The sequence below is a fragment of the Onychostoma macrolepis genome, chromosome 07, assembly GCF_012432095.1.
Source record: "Onychostoma macrolepis isolate SWU-2019 chromosome 07, ASM1243209v1, whole genome shotgun sequence".
Classification (NCBI taxonomy): domain Eukaryota; kingdom Metazoa; phylum Chordata; class Actinopteri; order Cypriniformes; family Cyprinidae; genus Onychostoma; species Onychostoma macrolepis.
Genome location: NC_081161.1, coordinates 11,791,439 through 11,812,865, shown reverse-complemented (window position 1 = coordinate 11,812,865; position 21,427 = coordinate 11,791,439). Strand labels below are relative to the sequence as shown.

General features: G+C 39.0%; 1 protein-coding gene across 2 annotated transcripts in view; it reads left to right on the top strand.

Moving 5' to 3' along the window:
- mrc1a (mannose receptor, C type 1a) overlaps positions 1–17,730 on the top strand; it is a 215,565-nt gene extending 197,835 nt beyond the window's left edge. For both annotated transcript variants that reach the window (XM_058780779.1, XM_058780780.1), the window contains exons 23-30: positions 5,753–5,858; positions 6,111–6,343; positions 6,821–6,986; positions 7,225–7,377; positions 8,662–8,778; positions 8,864–9,025; positions 9,132–9,164; positions 17,030–17,730. In XM_058780779.1, the coding sequence (XP_058636762.1) occupies positions 5,753–5,858; positions 6,111–6,343; positions 6,821–6,986; positions 7,225–7,377; positions 8,662–8,778; positions 8,864–9,025; positions 9,132–9,164; positions 17,030–17,268 (1,209 nt within the window). In that variant the 3' untranslated portion in view covers positions 17,269–17,730. The remainder of the gene's footprint in view (positions 1–5,752; positions 5,859–6,110; positions 6,344–6,820; positions 6,987–7,224; positions 7,378–8,661; positions 8,779–8,863; positions 9,026–9,131; positions 9,165–17,029) is intronic.
- Positions 17,731–21,427: the final 3,697 nt, after the last annotated feature.

Genomic DNA, 21,427 nt, shown 5'->3' with positions numbered 1-21,427 from the left:
GTCTTTGAAATAAAAAAGCATGTTGAACTGCACTAACTGGAAAAAAAAAAAAAAAATTGCATTAACATTGTTTGCATTTTAATGCCTTGTATTTTCAGGGCTTGCACTTTTAGAGGCTGAAATTCAACATACAGGTGCATCTCAATAAATTAGAATGTCGTGGAAAAGTTCATTTATTTCAGTAATTCAACTCAAATTGTGAAACTCGTGTATTAAATAAATTCAATGCACACAGACGGAAGTAGTTTAATCTCAACAAATTAGAATACTTCATAAGACCAATAAAAAAAAAAAAACATTTTTAGTGAATTGTTGGCCTTCTGGAAAGTATGTTCATTTACTGTATATGCACTCAATACTTGGTAGAGGCTCCTTTTGCTTTAATTACTGCCTCAATTCGGCGTGGCATGGAGGTGATCAGTTTGTGGCACTGCTGAGGTGGTATGGAAGCCCAGGTTTCTCTGACAGTGGCCTTCAGCTCATCTGCATTTTTTGGTCTCTTGTTTCTAATTTTCCTCTTGACAATACCCCATAGATTCTCTATGGGGTTCAGGTCTGGTGAGTTTGCTGGCCAGTCAAGCACACCAACACCATGGTCATTTAACCAACTTTTGGTGCTTTTGGCAGTGTGGGCAGGTGCCAAATCTGCTGGAAAACGAAATCAGCATCTTTAAAAAGCTGGTCAGCAGAAGGAAGCATGAAGTGCTCCAAAATTACTTGGTAAACGGGTGCAGTGACTTTGGTTTTCAAAAAACACAATGGACCAACACCAGCAGATGACATTGCACCCCAAATCATCACAGACTGTGGAAACTTAACACTGGACTTCAAGCAACCTGGGCTATGAGCTTCTCCACCCTTCCTCCAGACTCCAGGACCTTGGTTTCCAAATGAAATACAAAACTTGCTCTCATCTGAAAAGAGGACTTTGGACCACTGGGCAACAGTCCAGTTCTTCTTCTCCTTAGCCCAGGTAAGACACCTCTGACATTGTCTGTGGTTCAGGAGAGGACAACTGTAGCCAAATTCCTTGACACGTCTGTGTGTGGTGGCTCTTGATGCCTTGACCCCAGCCTCAGTCCATTCCTTGTGAAGTTCACCCAAATTCTTGAATCGATTTTGCTTGATAAGCCTCATAAGGCTGCGTTCTCTCGGTTGGTTGTGCATCTTTTTCTTCCACACTTTTTCCTTCCACTCAACTTTCTGTTAACATGCTTGGATACATCACTCTGTGAACAGCCAGCTTCTTTGAATAGCTTTAAAAATGTAAAAATAGCTTTAAAAATAGCTTTAAATAATCTTTTGGGGGTATTTTCACAGCCAAATGTAATTTGTGATCAATTAGATTAATTAATCGTCACATAAATCAATTATTTTGACTATTGGCTGATACTAACTCAAAGAGTTTATTGTCTCAACATCAAGAAATTGTCCTCAATCAACAAAAACAGTGTTTCTTATACTGATTATGTCCAGTGTATTCACCATTTTATTAATCAACTCAAGGCCTCCTTTCAGGCATTATCTAAGGGTGCATCATTGAAGGATATTTGTATATCAGCAGACTGGACCCCTTCAAAAACTTTTATCAGATTTTATAATTTGGATTATCGACTTGACCCCTAGGTCCAAGGTTCTGTCTGTTTAAACTGATGCAACATTGAGTGAACCTATGCAGGGGAACATCTTGGTAATGCATGTAATTTGCCGTATTCCTTCGTCTCCTTCCAAAGATACATCCTTTTAAAGCACCAGTGATGTAGCACCTCAGAGGCCATCGCTAGCAGCACCATCAGCCAATAAACTGATATGAATTTTATATAGGCTTCAGATCATCATCATGACTGGAGGTGTTTCCACAGCGCCAGCTGTGCAGTGTCTTGCAGTGTCTTGTTCCCTGTTCAGGGAACTAGGGTTGCCAACATGATTTATAGGCTATTGAGTACACGAGCACCTCTGCAGGGATGTAAGTTGATTATCAACTAGAAAATGAGCAGTTAATGGCTGGGGTTCATCCAACTCATTGTTAATATAATTAAGGGGTCTTGAATTCAGCACAGCATCTACTTAAGTCAAGATGATGTTTAGCTCTTCAAAACTGAATGAGGCTTCATCTAGCATTTTCTTAAGGCATGATGTTGTTGACTTGACAAGATGCTCCCAGAGCCTTTTGTGTGATGAGGCTTTGAATCTCAGCCACTCAGTTAGCCTGTCATGAATCCGGTCCATGGACTTCCATTTGCTCGCGACCAGTGGTCACTCCTCTATCACATTGACTCTCACATTGCACAGACTGTTTCACATTTACTCCGGACTACATTTCCCAGCAGCCATGCTTAGACGCAAGGGTCCGCGTTCATCACTCTCCCAGTTTTTGGATTATGCTTTGTTGATGGTTGGCTCTTTGTTTACTGTGGGTTTTGCGGAAGAAGAACACGACACTGCATCTATGACCGAGATAGCAGCTGCGTCAGAGCCCGTTCACAAAATGGCGGCCACAACAACACCCCGTCATGTCATTACTGCCAGTCATGAGCCAAGTCAAGTCACCGTTGACCGTCGTGAACCAAGCCAAGTCATCGTTGACCGTCGTGAGCCAAGCCAAGTCACAGTGGATCTTCATGAATCAAGCCAAGTTGATCTTCATGAGCTAAGTCAAGACACCGTTGATGTTAATGAACCAAGTCAAGTCACAGTGGCTATTTCTGAGTTATGTCAAGTCACGGTTGATCTTCGTGAGTCAAGTCAAGTCACACAAGCTACTCCAGAACCTGCTCACGTCATGACAGCCATTCAAGAGCTCCTTCACAACATGGCCGCTATTCAAGAGCTTCAGTGCAAGATAGCTACTACTCAAGAGTATCTTCGTAAAATGGCCACCGTTCTAGAGTTTCACCACGTCTCAGTTGATTTTCCAGAGCCTCCTCACGACATGGCTGCTCATCATCCAGAGTCTCGTCACTTCTCAGCTGATCTGCCAGAGTCATGCCTCGGAATACTCTTGTGTCTTGTCCTCAACATACCTGTTTGCTGATGTTTGACTCTGCCTGTGTTTGTCTATGTTACTAAATAAAAGCTTGCACATGGATCCGTACGTCACACACTCGTCGGCTCCGTTACATAGCCATGAAGACCTTTCATTTATGTGCTGAGCTGCAAATCCATTTCAAGAAATATATATATATATATATATATATATATATTATTATTATTTTTTTTAACAGTCAATGCATAGCCTTTCAAAATATACTCCATTTGATTTTGTGCACGGATGCGGGAGGTCAACACATGCGCTCTTGAAAGCTTCATCCATGTCCAGTGTCTGCTCAGTTTTTCCCCGTAATTTATGACTGATAACATTTTTGAACTCTTTTAAACTAAAGTTGTGCTATCCCATACACTCTCGCTCACAAGTGCTTGTCATAGCAGCCATCTGTTGTTTGTTGCATCTCTGCTATTTTGTTGTTGCCGTTGTTCCGCCTCTTTAGTTTCATTTTCTACTTTGAAACAATGGCCCGGGACAGTGTTGCCACCTTGTGGAACAACTGATTACTGCAAAACAAATTCAATGCACATGTGCAACCTGCACATGCTACAAAAATTGGGTGGTGTGCTTACATTACACGCTTACTATTCTGATGACGAAATTCACGTCACATGCATTGTATGCTGTCCTTTGCTTAAAAAGTGAAGTATACTTTGGGCTTTAAGAGCCTTCAACAGGACTTTGAGGCTACCAGAGTTGAAATCATTTTCTCACTCTTGCCTTGAAAATGTGTAAATGAAACTCTGAAAAATGCTGTGTAAAATTGTATCTAAATCTGTATCTTTGCCAGCTAACATAGTCATTGGGCCATTAGTTGAACATTGGTGACAAACGGTAACAATAAAAACATGTATATACAAATTAACTACCTAACTGCTATACTCTTTTATTTATTTAATATTTGTCATGTTAAATAATGTTTATTCCAATTGTATACATAATTGTTAGCAGGCTAAGTAAAGACCAAGTGTGTGTAGCATTTGGACCAATCAGACACACAATTTTTCATTATATTTAACAAATCAATTAGTGATTAGATTAGAATAATCACAGACCCCTCATCCAATACACAGACTGGGTGCCAGTATGTCTGTGAATGACTCCAGGCCCCTGGTTACCATGACAACCAGGACACTTCAGCCAGACCAGATAAACTTTATGACTTAATGACATGTTGAGAGTTCGCCCTCTCACCATCTTTGAACCTTAGGAAAGACATTATGCCATAAAAATTGACTATTCTCTAATTAATTCATAGAAAAAAACTTTATTTCAATGAACACATATCATTCAGGTCATTGTGTATATTATTACTGTTCTTGTATATGTTATTGTGTATTGTATACTGTTTTATGCATGCTTATGATAGATGACTAGTTAATATCACCTCGCTTATACAATTTTGGTCTCTATCAATTCGTCTTTGGATGATCTAATTTAGAGTGAATATTATATGTTGATACCTATGCAACATATTAGTGTTCTAAGAATCTTTACAAGTTTGTATATCAACTTCTGATCCAGTTACATATGCAAATTACCATGCTTGGAGACAAAGAGTCGTAAACTTTCCCTCCAAAAGTTCAAGACACAATTGGCTCTTTGACACCCGAAAAGAGTGACCTCTATAGCAGATAAAGCTCTCACATCAGTGACCCGCCTCCCAGTCTGCAGTTCTTTTAGATCCTAAGAGGATGAGGAGGATGTGAGCTCATCAGCAACCCTTAAGTTTTTGCGGCAGGCCTTGCGGCCTTGACTTTCCACTCAACCAAAGATCCTCAGATCTCAGGAGATCTCTTTCGTAGCTCTTTTTCACTTTCTGCCTGGGAAGAAACTCCCAATCACCATCGAGTCAGGACATCTTTGGAATTCATCACTCTTCAACCCTGAAGAACGTGATCACGAGTCCAAAACCTTGAAACCATCAAGACTTTCATCCGAGACTGCATCCGGACACTCATTCAACGATAAAGGCAATGCAAGTATCGTACATTTAACTAAACGAAACAGAGGTTTAGTATAAGCTATAGACCCCGTTATAAACGGCGCTGATGGTTTTACTCAGGTGGTTAACTGACTCTTTCCATAACTGCATTCTCTGGTTTCTCTAATGGCTTCATTCATCCACTTTAGCTCCCCTTTGTACGTAAGCGTGAGTGTATGTTTATTCGTTTGTTTTTTTAGATTAATTATGTGTGTTAGCATTTAGTTAATAAAAGTTTTGTGCACAAATGAGTTTCTGGTTCTGCCTTGCAAAGTAATGTCCCTTTACGATTTTGACCCTTGCTACATGCTCTAATGCATTAATAGGAAAGTATTTTCTGTGGCCACGGAAATATCCTTTTTTAGAGTTGATATGAATTACACTGAAGGTTCGCTGGATGAACAGATTAGTTGATGGCAATTTAATTCTGCTACAGTTATTACTGGCAGCCAATATAAATAATTGTAATTGATCATAATTAATTGTAATTATTTATATACATTTCCCTTTTGAAATAATTTGCTACATGTGTTTGTGAGAAGGAGTGGAGTGGGGGTGCTGGGTGAGAGAACAGTGGTAATATATAAATATGAACATAAAGTTTTTATTTACGTAGAAATTTTACATATAAAAAATAAAAAAATAAAAAAGTTTGACTTTTGTTTATTTGTTTGTTTCTTTTTTTATGCTGAGATTATTTTTCTGAACTCTGTTCCATTCAGATTTTTGACTGTGTTGTCATGGTTAGAAGCCCAGAAAAGATGACTGGTCTGTGGAAAGTTAAAGTCTGCGGAAATCAAAGAGGTTTCATCTGCAAAAGGAAAACAGGTTTGATCAATCATCAAATCAAATCAATGCAAAATTTGTATCTGAAATAATGTTAATACAATGATTTTAGTTAAGTATATCACAAATGCACTGGTCACAGCTCAAGAAAATCTCTGCAGTATAATGTTATGACTTATATTAAAACACAAACCAGTTTATTGGTAAGCAGTAATTGTTAGACCAGGTCACTGTTAATTTATTTAGCATATTTTACCTAATGTGTGTAACCTGTATTTAACCTATGTGTTATAGACTCTCAGCTTGCTCATCCTGTGACAACAGCATTGCCACAACATTTCTTCACACTGGCAAATGATTCATACAAGGTGCAGATGGAGAAAATGAGTTGGGATGAAGCTAGAAGACAGTGTAAAGCAGATGATGCTGACCTTGCCAGTGTGCTTGATTCCATCAGCCAGGCTTACACCATCCTTAGAGTCAGCAAACTTAAGGAGCCTCTGTGGATCGGTCTCAACAGCAACCTGGTACAAAAATTAATTTGAAAATTTGTAATTCCCATGTGCATAAAGTAAGCATTGAAACACATTACAAAATGTAAAAACTTTAATTTTGTAAAGTAAAAAAAAAAAAAAAGATTACTATAGGTATGTGCGAGTGTGCTCAAATGGGTAACAAAAATCTTGCCATGTAATAAATGTTCCTGGATCAACATCCGTGTGGATCATGGAATAACACTATGATCAACCAGTGGGATTTTGAAGATTAGTGCTGGGGTTGGGTCTTCAACGACATTCTTTTCCCCGTATAAGTTGCCTCTGATTTTTAGGTATAGGTTATATTAAATTAGGGTTAGTGTGAAGACTTTGCTTGACAGGAATGTTGTTCAAGGACCAACAAAAGACATTGAACATCTTCTAAATGGTAAAATCATAATCACTGCTGGAATGTTAAGACATGTTGATAATGTCAAGAATCTTAACAATGAAATTTGTTTGCTTTAGACAAGTGGTCAGTACCGCTGGGTGGACAGTTGGCTTCTAAGCTACAGTAAATGGGCAACAGGAGAGCCCAAAAATAATTTAGCTTGTGTATATATTGACACGGATGGTGACTGGAAAACTACTGCATGCAGCAACAAGTATTATTCCCTGTGCAAGCGATCCACAGGTATTTCATTCAACATTCTAAAAGCAATAAACATATAGATTATCTTACAAATAATTTACTTTAGTAAATTTAATTTTGTATATAAATTTTTTGTTATAAAATTTGAAGCAGAAAATTCACATTTCAGGCATAATCACATTAAAAAAGACACTTATAGAGTGGCGCTTATAATTTTTATTAGTTGAATTTCTAGTTCAAGACAAAGTTAATATGCTAACATCCTTCCACTGCCCCGAAGACATTGCTCCCACAGATCCACCTCAGATGCCAGGAAACTGCCCTGAGTCAAAGAAGCATAAAACCTGGATCCCTTTTAGAGGACACTGTTATGCCTTCATGGCCTCTAGGTCTGACAACTGGGCTCATGCCACAGTGGAATGCATGAGAATGGGTAGGCATTACTTTGTACAAGAGTAAATGTATTTGTTTTAATTTAAACATGAGTCACACAATACACTCTAAAAAATGCTGCGTTATTTAATTTAATTTAATTTATTTATTTATTTAACCCAAATGCTGCGTTCAGCCTGTTGGGTCATTTTATTGGGTTATTTTTAATATTTTTACACATGTGCTAGGTTTTCTGCAGTCTAAAAATGCTGATTGATTGATTGATTGATTGATTACTCACTCACTCACATGCTGAGTTCAGCTTGTTGGGTCATTTTATTGGGTTATTTTAAATCGTTTTTTTTTTTTTTTTACTCTGGTGCTGGGTAGATTTTTCTGCAACTCAGCTGCTGGGTCATTTTCACTGTCAGTACAAATGATGAACCCTCTCACACACCTACCCAGTGCTGGGTCAGTGTAACCCAACGTTGGGTAAACTGTTCCGAACTGGTTAAAACTGGATACATTGTCAATAGTCATTTTGTGTTCTGTTCTGAAAGAAAACTTGACTGACGGGAAACTTCCAGAATGAAATTAAGGTTTGTATTAAATTGTATTCCAGTCAGATTATTAGTAAAACGTCTGTAGTCTCCCTTTTTTTTCTTTTCTTTTTTTTTTTTATGTTCGTCGCAGCTAACCTTTCCTTAGAATGCTAGCCTTCTACAAATGCAGCATTCAACGGATCTACACTCAAAGCAAATTACACGCCGGCACCACCATTTAATGAACTGCCTACTGATAGCAGTTTTCTTCCCACCGATATGCTGCTCTTGCTGTTCTTGTCACACCCCTAAAACATTTACTCAATGTTTTTGAGTATTTGAGTATTGTAAAAGACTGACTTGACATTGAATAAAATGTATATATATATATATATATATATATTGTATACTGTATACATTTTAGAGTGCATTTTTTATTATTTAAAATGAAAAACCTTTAATTGGTTGACTGATACAGCACTGTAAAAAAGTAAAAAAACAACCCAGCAAATGGGTTAATGTATAATACCCAACAAGCTGAGTCAAAATAACCTAGCATGTGTTCGGTTGACAAATAACCCTGAAATGGTTGTTTTTATCCCAGAATTTTTTATAGTAGTATTGCATCTATGTAGGGATACTATTATTGAAAGTATGACACAGTATGGAAATGTTTTGAAAAATGTTCAAGCTTCAAATGTGACATAAACGTAAAATATTTAATTGCCCACTTTTATTGGACCACTTTTAGTTTGCTTTTTGGTGACTGAAAAAATAATAACAAGACTGATCTCTAATTTCAGGAGCATCACTGGTGAGTATAGAAGACCCAATAGAATCCATGTTTATTAATCGGAATATTGAGATCATGCAGGATGGAATCAAATCATTCTGGATTGGCATGCACCGCAGTCATATGGGTTAGAAATATATTTAATCCAAGAAAACAATACTCAAAATAATCTCCAACACCATCTGATGTGTGTGTATGTGTGTGTGTCACAGGAGAATGGATGTGGATTGATAATATGGTGGTAGATTACACAAACTGGAAACCCCAGATGCCCAGTGATTTTGGTAGCTGTGTGGAAGTCCAGTCAAACACTGGTATGTGGAGTACCACAAACTGCAATTCTTACAAGCCTTACATTTGCAAGACCGCAAAAGGTTAGTTGTCCAAACAAATATACAAATGCAACTCTATTTTTTGCATTTAGTTTAATATTAGAGATTACCTTTCATAAACATGTACAAATATGTCTTTATATTTCAGTTATACCACCAACAGAGAAACCATCAATACCACGTATGTAATGCATCTACATTTCAAGTCCTGCAAGGAGATAATTGTAATTAATTATAATTAGGGCTGTCAAAGTTTACAAATGAAGGCTCTTTTTTTATTTGATTATTATTATTTTTTATATATATATAATCACACATTTACTTATTATTATTATTATTATTATTTTAAATTCCAATTAATTCTGTTTGATAGCACCAACACAAGTGTCCATATTCAACACACACATCCTTGTGGATGAGTTTTTAGGGGGCTATCATACTGGTCACAAGTGTGATTGTGCCCAGTGTTCCCTGCAATCTTGGTCTACTGATCTATATATTAGGGCTGTCTATTTAATACGTTAATTTAATTAAAATATTTAATGCAATTAACACACCCGGCCCACCCAATCGGGTGAATCAATGATTCAATGGCCCATTCATAAAGAAAACTGTTTTGTTCTATCAGCCATTTGAACAAATGGAATGAATGAATACAGTTTTTATTTTTTTTAAATCTAAAGTTACTTTTAAAATCATCTCAGGTTCCCTGCAATTACTCCTGCGTTAATCAAACTGCATTGGTTACCTATACGATACAGAATTCATTACAACGTGTTGTTGTATGTTTTCAAGGCTGTGCATGGTCTATCCCCTGACTATGTTACTGATTTAATTAGTGTCTGTCAATCCAGCAGATTGCTGCGCTCAAATGATCTACAACTCCTAATGGTTCTTAGCCTGGTTCTTCGCCTTGCTTCGTAGACAGAGTCTGGAAGGGCATAATTGACAAGCGTTTACTTTCTCGTGGGAGCGGGCGCTTGTCTGAAGTTTAAAATAATTTTCTTAGCCTGGTTCTTCGCTTTGCTTCGTAGACAGAGTCTGGAAGGGCATAATTGACAAGCGTTTACTTTCTTGTGGGCGGGCGCTTGTCTGAAGTTTAAAATCATTGGTGTACCCGTAAGCCAATCACATAACGGTTGGTTATGACGTATGTTATTCGCCGGCTCAGCCGTCTCGAACTACCGCTGTAAACACAGGTATGCGGTGAAAACAAAACCATTGAGCGAAATACCGGATGATGGCTGTGAACTACTTTTGCAGATTATGTGAAGTAAATCTACACATCCACAATTATCGCCTTGCTGAACTTTGGCCTCCCCAGTTTTTCGCTGACGATCGGTAACAGCTGATAAATAAAACTTTTCCCAAAACCTGTCGGGAGTAGGGCCACAACATCACCTCCATTCAAAATGTGAACCAAACACATTGTCTTGTTCGGGCTTCAGTTGGCAAATGGCGGGAATATTCTCCACAACAGAGCGACTGTCTCCCATGTCTCCATGTCCGCTGTCCTTTTAGATTTCCCTCACCTAAACTACAATCTTAAATTCGGCGCTTAGCGTCTACGTCACGGCTCTCAGCCCGCCCTCTGTTAGTTGATTGGCCCGGCTGCTGCGGAGCCGGAGACAAAATGAGAGATGGTCTGCTATATCAGACTGAGTACAGAAGCGAAATGAAATTGAGCGGAAGTACGAAGTCTGACGTTGTCAGGCTAAATGGTTCTGCGATCTCATCTAAAATGTAGAGGTGATCGTGCTTTCTCTGTGGCAGCTCCTAGGCTCTGGAATGCTCTTCCTCTGTCTATTAGATCTTCTCCAATTTTGGGTGTTTTTCAGAGTGCGCTTAAAACTCATTTGTTTTCTCTAGCCTTTGACAATTCTTTATAGCTGTGTATGTTATTTGTTGGTATTATTATTTTATTTAAATTTTTCCTTTTATTTTCCTTTTATTTTACTTATAGGGGATTTACTTGGGAGCCCCAATCATCTCTGACTAAAGAGAAAACGCCAATGAATATTGGCTAGTGGATTTTGTATACCTGCGCCACTCCCCATGCCCACGGGTATAAATAGGCGGCAGGTGCATCCACTCATTAGATTTTTGCTTCGGAGCCGAGTGGATGAACGTGTTGATATCCACAAAGAGCCATTCATCATCTGTCTGGAAGCTGTTCTGGTTGGCGTTACGGTGTGAACAGCGGTGTCCCTGTCTGCAGCGATTCCCCTGGGCACTTCAGCTAAAAGAGCAGATTTCTTAAAAGAGCAAATCATGGTCGGTTCGCGTCTTTTTAAAGACGCCGTTCCGGCCGTGTCCTCTTGGTTGCGGTCATTTCCTATCCTCCGTCCACGGCCACGATCGTTGTCTTCAGTGTCTGGGCATCCAGCGCGCTGAAGCTGCATTCGTGGATGGTTTATGCGTTCGCTCTGAGCGTGTAACCATGGCAGCACTGCGATCGCGCCTCTCTCCTCACGGGATGGGAGGGGCTCCTCTGTCACTACCGCGCTGGCTTCTCTGCCACGAGCAGAGAACCATCGGCTAGTGCTCCGGGCGATCTGAGGGTTACAGTGAGAGCCTTTCCGCCGGGCCAGTCCCCACGGACCTCTCACTCCTCCCACAGCAGCTGTTCTGTGCAGCTCCTCGGTGATTCTGCTGTGCCGTCTCACGGCGTGCCCAGCGTTTCATTCGGTGCGCCGACAGAGGATCAGATGGCACATCAACTGCCTAGAGTTGTTGGCAGTGCATCTGGCCTTGCGGCAGTTCCGGCCACTGCTGTTCGGCAAGCACGCGTTGGTCCGTACGGACAACACTGCGGCTGTCTCGTACATCAACCGGCTGGGAGGTATACGATCACGTCACATGTCACAGCTCGCCCGTCATCTCCTCCTCTGGAGTCAGACGCGGCTCAAGTCGCTGCGTGCTGTCCATATTCCGGGAGAGCTCAATCGTGCAGCCGACGCGCACTCACGACAACTCACGTTCCCCGGAGAATGGCGACTCCATCCCGAGATGATCCGGCTGATCTGGAGTCGATTCGGGGAAGCTCAGGTAGACCTGTTGGCTTCCCGCGATTCCTCCCACTGCCAGCTGTATTACTCCCTGACCGAGGCCCCCCTCGGCACGGACACACTGGCACACAGCTGGCTTCGGGCTCTTCGCAAGTATGCGTTTCCCCCAGTGAGCCTTCTCGCACAAACACTGTGCAAGGTCAGGGAGGACGAGGAGCAGGTCTTGCTGGTTGTGCCTTATTGGCCCACCCGGACCTGGCTTTCGGAACTCACGCTCCTCGTGACAGCCCCTCCTGGTGCATCCCTCTGAGGAAGGACCTCCTTTCTCAGGGGCCCGGCACCATTTGGCACCCGCGTCCAAATCTCTGGGACCTCTATGTGTGGCTCCTGGACAGGACGCGGCAGACTTAGCTGATCTGTCACCAGCGGTGGTTAACACGATCACTCAGGCTAGAGCTCCCTCTTTGAGGCAGGCCTATGCGCTGAATGGAGTCTGTTCGTGAACTGGTGTTCTTCTCGCTGAGAAGACCCCCGAAGATGCACGATTGGAGTAGTGCTTTCTTTCCTGTAAGAAGGTTGGAGCGTAGGCTGTCACCCTCCACCTTGAAAGTGTATGTGGCTGCTGTCGCAGCACATCGCTATGCAGTGGACGGCCGGTCCCTGGGAAAGCATGATCTCCGTGGCACCGTGACAATGTTATTGTCATGTTTTTATGTATGTTTCAGACACTGGTCACACCAAAGGTGTTCCCTGTAGCGATCACTAGAGAACACAGTTCGAAGTTCCCTCGGAAAGGAACTATTTGAAACATTTCTTATTTAACACCATAATGGCTTTAAATTATCATTTGGAATACTGTCTTTGCCAAATTTAATTAAAACTGATGTGAAATCTTGATAAATAAAGATATGATATACATCAAACCTACAAAAATTTTTATTTCTTGCACACCACTCATTGAAAACCCCTGAGACAGACTCATTCATTCACGTGATTTGTCGAGATGAGAGGTGACCCCGCCTGGTAGTGTGATTTATATAGTGTCATTTCTAATCACCCAGACACTGGCACTGACGCTTTGACTCTGAGTACCAGCAACATGTCAGAAGTGCCAGTATGCACGAAAAAGTGCTGGTACTCTAAAGACTAAAATATAAAAGTGCTCACTTCAAGCACTGCGAATTATGATGTGTCTGATTGGTCCAGCAGTTACATCTCCTAGGCCAGTGTTTCCCAACCACTGTGTCGTGGCACACTAGTGTGCTGTGACAGGTTGTCGGCTGTGCCGTGGAAAATTATCAAAAACTTCCTTATCTCTATTATATTTCGTTTAAATGTGTCATCGGATCCAAAATTCACTTTTGCATGTTGTTGGAACGTAAATGTGTGTTGGGAGTGTGTGTACACATATATGGAAGCAGAATAATGACAATAGATAAAAAATAAAGCATGCTGAATTCCACAAATCGAAAAAAAGATGCATTGCAATTAACAGTGCTTGCATTTTAATGCCTTGTATTTCCAGGGCTTGCATTTTTAGGTCCTGAAATTTAACATAGTTGTTAAGCTGTGAATATTTCAATTCAAAATATTTCACACACATTTTCATCATTAAAATTCAATAATTCATATTCACCTTCCAGAATTCACTTCCAAAATATTCAATCTGTTTAAAAATACGATGTATAATATTCGACAGGCAAATTTCAGTCATTTTATTTCACTTTCCAAATTCACTGCCACAAATTTAGTGGTTAAAATTCGGCAGAAAATTCAGCGTTGCACATCCGGGAACCGCAGGAATAGCAGTTTTACATTACATAAATGTATAATATAAACTTGTGGAAAAAGGGCATCCAATGACCCCTTTTAATCAGTGCTGTTAGTCATCGGGTGTTTCTCAAACGGAAGGCTGGATCCTGCCGAGGCTGCGTCCTTCCTAGTTCAGTCCTTCAGAGTCTTGTAGGCCAGACTCCTCATCGGCATATAAACGCTAGAATGAGATGCTCTAGTAAGTGCGCGTGGCTACCTCACATATGTTCCCGCCCTTACCGTCACGGCACAAAAACACTAATAAAACTTAGTTTTGGAAAAAAAAAAACTTTGTATTACAAATCTTTATATTATTTGGCTTTCTATTAATGCAATACAATGAAAAACCGCCATCTATGATCTCCCTGTGGTATAAATTATTGGCAGTTTAGCATTTAGTAAGTAATTTACACCAAAACAAAAGATAACATCTATCCTTTCATGTCCGAAAACATTATTTTTGTCTTAGATTTCATAATAAATTCAGACAAGCTCAGTACTGACTCGTTTTTCGTCAGTTTATTTTCATGAAATGGAATGGGTACAAAGGATTGTGGGTGATTGAAGGTTGCGGAGGTTACATCCCATGCATCCTTCAAATTCAGCTGAAAGAAGGACGCGAAACGAAGGCTATCTTCCAAGGATCCTTCCGATTGAGATGGCCTTCAGCGATGTTTGATGACGTGGCAGCCGAGATATGCAACCTTTGTAGGATGCAGCCTTCCGTTTGAGAATCACCCATCGTTATGTCTGTTTGTGGGTTTTACAAATATTTAACCAATGAAAAGCATTCAAAAGAGCTTGTGACTAAACCTCGTAACGCCATTGGATCCTCAAATTGTCAGTCAAACCTCATAACTCCATTCAGAATGAAGTTTCGTGTCGTGCCGAGCAGTTTGAAGACAGACGCCTACTTATTTGCAATGTAAGGGTAAATAAAGAGCTGATGTTTGAATAAGTAAAACGTTTCCTTTACTCAAAAAACACTGTCTATAAAGGCTACTGTTTTTGTGTGTTGAAAGAACAGAGAGGAGTCTTAGCATTTGCTGTCTAATTGTAGCCAATACACTTTTGTACATTTTAAATATCCTGTGCATAGCTGTTAGTCTTTTATATCATGAGATTTTGGCCAAATGTACACAACAAGAGAAACTCAGCGCCCATATAGCTACAATAAATGTTTATAACATGCAAACTGATGAAAAGGTAATGTGATTTACTGCCTCAGATGCAGCCGTTCTAATGATGGACAAAACACAGATCTCTGTCACTCAGTCATCAAAAACCTCCATTTGACTATGATTTTCAGAAAATGTTAAGCGCAAGTGTCTCATCGTATATAAAGCCTACCTTACTTATTGTATGCTTTGGTTACTCCCTGGATGAGTTTGGACCGAGTCATTTTCATGTTTGCATGAATCATGGCACAGTTGTATTGTGACAGAACTCAGAGCACCTCTTACACGTAGTACCTGGTTCGGTGCAGTCCACATGACAGCTTTTACATTTTCACCAATTTTTCATGTGAACCATGGCTGTGTTTCAGACTTAACTGGCAGTTTAAAAACTTGATGAGCATGCATTACTATACCTGAAATAGAAAACTTACACACACACACATACACGTACACGTACACAGAGGTGGGTAGTAACGAGTTACATTTATTTTGTTACATTTACTTCAGTAAATTTTTTGGGTAACTATTACTTTTAGAGTATATTTAAAAATGGGTACTTTTACTCTTACTCGAGTACATTTTTAGTGAAAAAACGGTACTTTTACTTCGTTACTGTGGGTGACGCTCCTCTCGTTACATTATCTTAATGCAATACAAGTTAAAAATGCTTCAATTTATTCCAAACGTGTCGTCTACTTTTCTCTGGGCGATGAGTGATGCCCATTCGCGAATAATTCATTCTTTTGAGTCAATTCTGTTCAAAGGCTTGATCAAACCAGTTGGCAGACCAGTTAATCGGTTCGCGAATCAATTTGAATGATTCGTTCAGTTCCCTGCCGCTGAGTCGCTTGAAGCGGTTCTCACTCAGAGTTCTAACAGAAAGTTTAATAACATCAAGAGCGTTGAGTGCAGCGGCGCACGACCTGTTCCAGGAGGAATGCCTTTGCCTAGACACAATTAATATTGATATTTTCACAATATTTACGCTTGCAGAAATATATGCCACATTTGTTTACATTTTGCAGAACAGACTGAAGAAGATCCGTCAATGTGCATTTGTTTGGTTATGTTCAGATGTTCGGTACCGGTCACTCTTCTCCGTGTCAGAGGTTATATACATATAGGCTAAGGCTATAATACATAATTAATTTACTTTGAAATATAATTTAATTCAGTGATGCAAATCAGAAATTTTACTCCAGTTTTCAGAGTCATATGATCCTTCTGAAATCATATATTGATTTATTACCAGTGTTGGAAACAGTTTTGGCACTTAATATGTTTTGGAACATATTTGGACATTTTGTTCACGATTCTTTGATGGATAGAAAGCTAAAAAGAGCAGCATTGATAATAAATTAACATATTGGAAGGATTTCTGAAGGATTATGTGACACTGAAGACTGGTGTAAAAGCTGATGAAAATTCTGATTTGCATCACTGAAATAAATTACATTAAAAAAAAAAAATCTTTTGAATGACAATGTGTGTGTGTGTGTGTATATATATATATATATATATATATATATATATACACACACACACACATATAGATATATGCACACACATATAGATATATACACACACATATAGATATAGATAGATAGACAGACAGACAGACACACACATAACATAAATGTATCTATATATCTAAATAAAAATAGACTATAGATATACAGTATATGATCCAAAGTAACTAGTAACTAACTACTTGAGTATTTTTTTTTTTATCCGATACTTTTTTACTCTTACTCAAGTAACTATTCAGACTATTACTTTTACTTTTACTTGAGTAAATATTTCTAGAAGTACTTTTACTTTTACTTGAATACAGTTTTTGGGTACTCTACCCACCTCTGCATGTACACGTACACGTACACAAACAGACAGACAGACGGGAGAAGATTTTCTTTGACAGGGTGGGCCGTGGCCTCAAGATTCCTATCACTTTTGACAGCTCTAAATATAAGATAACCATACATATATCTCTAAATTCTTATTCTATGCATATTTTAATGTTGCTACTAATTTCTGTTTTTGCATTGCAGTCACTGTGGTGGAAGAGGCCCCTCATGGCTCTGCTGGTATCGCAGTAGGGGTTGTCTTGGTCATAATTGCTATGGCAGGGCTTGCCACATTTTTGTTTTTTAAGAAAATCCCTAGGCCTGTGATTGGAGAATGTACGTTTGACAACAGACTCTACATAAATTCTGACCTGATACGGTCTCCTGCCACAATTGATACAAAGGGACTTGTTGCAAATATTGAACAGAATGAGCATGCCTAACACATACATACACACTTTCACATACAGATACACACTGACATGCATACACACCCCTCACTATGACAGTAGAGGAAGTGTCCCTGTTAAAGTCCATCCAAACGGAAATTTTAAACTTGAGCGTACAGTACTTTGTAAATCTGGGGAGGGCTTATAAAATACATGTGTATCATTTAAGCCCACCTGTGTTCCAGATGAACCCACCGTGTGTTTATGTGTTGAATGCTCTTTATTTTATAAAAACATTTTTGATCTGTCATTCCAACTAATTAAAGAACTGATGATAGTATACAAACATGGATTACAGTTTTATATACAGTTAAAGAAGTCTGTACAGTCTAAACACTTTTTGTATATGTATGTTTCCTCAATTATATCATAGTTCCTGTAACCTGTTCTTGCTTTATAAACACCTGCAATCTTTCTTTTCTCTCTCCTTTCTTTGAATAAACATGTATTAGGACACTCTACATCTCTCTCTCACACACAAAAATCTACATTGGGACATTTTTAGTGCACAAGATATCGGTTTCAGTACAAGAAGTTATGTTAAAATAAAATATGAATCTCTCATTCCCTTAATCTCTTAAAATCATTTCAAATAAGATGTACATCATTAAATGCTAAAGGTCAGGCTGTGGTTAATGGGTACATTTCTTGTACCCTTTAAGCACACCCCTGTTCCCAATAAGCTCACATCATGTTTTATTAAAAATTCTTGTTTATTTTAAACAACCTTTTTAAAGAATAACTGAAAAATGTTTTATTTGAAGGTACAGAGTCGATCACAAAAAACAGAGCGCTAACATCAAGAAACAAGGCATTCAATTTGATCAGTTTTATATTCATAGTGAAGTGTCATTCAAACACATTGCAAAATCATGACTGGTCCACGTTCAGCTAAGTAAAACATATTCAAATAACAAAACAAATCAATAAAACATTTCAATCATGGGGATGAGCACAGAAACTAGCCTCGTTGCGTAGTGTATGATGGTCACAGACTGATCTTTTAGCTTCAGATTTTGATTCCACCCAGTCGGAGGATATCAAACATGTTTGATGTTTTCCACTGATTTTAGAACACACATTGTTTTCATTTGTCATATGTCTCCCAGCAACAATGTGCACATTTCTGTGTGAGTTTGTTGTGATCTGAAGGAATTTAAAATCTGGCTGTGTATGATGCCCAGTTTTCCTTTATGACTATTTACATGGGTAAGTGTATGATGTCTGGCTGGTGTTTTAAAAAATATGCCAGCTTTTAATATTTTTTTTCTTTTATTTTTTTTCTGGACAGATATGACAGGTTTCTGATGGCATGCCTCTTTGTTTGGGCATAAACTATATTTATGTCTAGATTTTAAAGTTGTGAAAATAAGTTATTAATTATTTTATAAAGATTAGCTTACAGTGACAACCATCAGTTAATATTTAAAGTCTGTTTATGAAGTATTTACATAGACCTTCATTGTAGAAGAGCTTAAAGGGAGCACACTGAGCTTAATTGTAGCAGCAACAATTTTGAATTAATAAATATTAGATGATATTTAAAGGACAAGATTTTTCAAAATAAATATTTTAGCTCATATATGAGGTTTATACATAATATAATATGAACAAATATTATTGACAGTATCTGTGAAATTATACTTTTTCTTATTGATTTTTATAGTAGTACACCCTTTAAGCTCACCTTACAATAATATGAAGTCTTTAAAAAATACAGCAGTGTAAAACCACAGGGTAAATGTATAATATTATGGATTTACTGTAAATCTTAAACATCTAAAAAATGCACATTTAGGGGCTACCCTTCTGGTCAAAGTTTTCAGACAGTTTTCAATATATATTAATTGTATCATTATTATATCAAATCTATGACACTTATTGGCTTCTCACTACATCTAAAACAGTGTGTCCACAGCAAGCCCCACAGCAGGGCCGCAGCAGGGCCGCAGCTAGAGAATTCTAGAGAAGTCAGTCTGTGTCTAACAGGTGAAGTAAACATTCGGGTATGTGAAAGAATGCAGTCACATGTAAAATAAAAAATAATAATAAAATAAAGTAAATAAAATATATAATAAATAAAGCTAAAAAAAAAAATGTATCCATCAGTGCAGTGAGTTGTATTCGCATTTTTGTTGTTGCGCACCGGAATAATGAGATGTAAAGCTACCGTCATGAGTGCGCGGGCACAACCTGATCTCACAGAATTCCGTGTAATGTTCACGGACTTAATTAACCCCGAATCTGTGGTGGCATCACGGAATCGCCGAAAATTCCGTGATGGGCTCACAGAAGGCATCAGCCGTGGTCCATGCACGGATTCACTGGTTCAACACCAGCGCTGCATCGGACCACGTAAAAAGAGTGCTCCGATGCAGTTATACTTTCACTGGAGTACCTGACCCCACCCCTACCCTAAACCCACCCAGTTCTGAACAATAATGATGATGATAAATTTCCCAGTATTGCGTCGGCATGTTGATGCTAAGGGTTTCCGTGCGTGGAGCACGGCTGATGCCTGTCACTGACTTACATTGGTATCACTTCTGTGAGCCCATCACGGAATTTTCGGCGATTCCGTGATGCCACCACAGATTCGGAGGTTAATTAAGTCCGTGAACATTACACGGAATTCTGTGAGATCATGTTGGCGGGCAGTAGGTGTCTTATTCCCGCAAAAGTAAATCGGGCACGAAACGACTGGGTGCACGTCATCCCATCACAATGGCATCCTTACAGTCACTAACCTGTCTTGCAAAAGATCGTTTTGATAGACTGATTACGCAGTTCTCCTGCCCTCCCTCTCCTTTTCACGACGTTACTGGTACCCAGATTTTTTGTCCTCTAGCATTTTCAGTCTGTTTCGCACTGTAACTTTACTTCTAACTCCAAATGTTCTCGGGGCAGCCTCAACTGTTCTCAGTTCTGTTCACGAGCTGGGGTGGGACTAGCTGACTGAGCTAAAATAATTAATAACACTCAGACTAAACCATTTTTAGGAGGGGAGAGAGGAGATATTTGGAAAGTATTTTTAACTAAGTGTTATGTTTTTGAGGTTTTCATTAAACATTCAGGCATACAAGCTGACTTTATAATATATATACTAAAATCATTCATATAAGAGTATGGGAATATATATAGCGTAACTACTGGATTTAGTTGGCTCCTTGGGGAGTGGGGGCCCTTATAATTGTCATCACCTTTCACCCCATTCGGCGGCCCTGGTCCACAGAGAAGGGTTCAATCATTCATATGCTATAAAATAGATAAAAATGGTTTTTAATGATGAAAAAGAGCATGTTTTATCAAAAGCAACGCTTAAAATCTCATATCAAAGCAAGGCTGCTTTTCAAGGACACATGCGTGTTTCATAAGATTTCAAATTTGTGTCTCCCATTTTTGACAACACTGTCAGACAATCATTAAAGTCAGGGAATATCAGGGGAAGCTGTCACTCTAAAGGAAAATATTGTGCCACATTCCACCTCTGCAGAGTACATCAGTGTCAGAAAGGCTCTGGTGAGTTTTATAGTTTTAGAATATTTTAAATCCTAATGTTAATATTTCCTGTGTCACAACCATATGTCCACACCCTCTTCCAATTTCTGAGGAGATTATTCAAAAAGTTTAGATCATTTTATTGTCCTGAAGCAGGTTCTATCTAGCATCAATAGAGAAAACAAAATGGCTATTACATGAACTCCATTTGTTTTGTGAAAGAAATGCCAAATTTGTCAACCATCAGATGTCACCAGTAAGATTTTCTGTCTGACGGTGGTGATGGGCCAATAGTGGTGTTGACATTCAACATGAAGTCATCATATTTTTGTGGTTTAAGTCATTTTTTTAAAATTATATTAAAATAGTGTTTAAATTTTCTAATAACGTATAAATCCTAAATATACAGCATATATTGCTTTTGTGGATTGATGATAATCACTTCTAGCATAGTTAGGGTTGAGGGAACATAAGATTCAGGGAACATAAGGCTGAGGAAACCTGATAAAACATATTGGAGGTAGCAGGCATGCTTAGGTAGGTAGGTAGCTTGAAGCCAGTGGGGCTGTCGGTAAGAACAGAGGATCCAGTCTAGTCATGTCAGGTACAGTAGTCTTTATTGCACAACCAAGGAGGGTTTGTGTGAGTGTGGTTT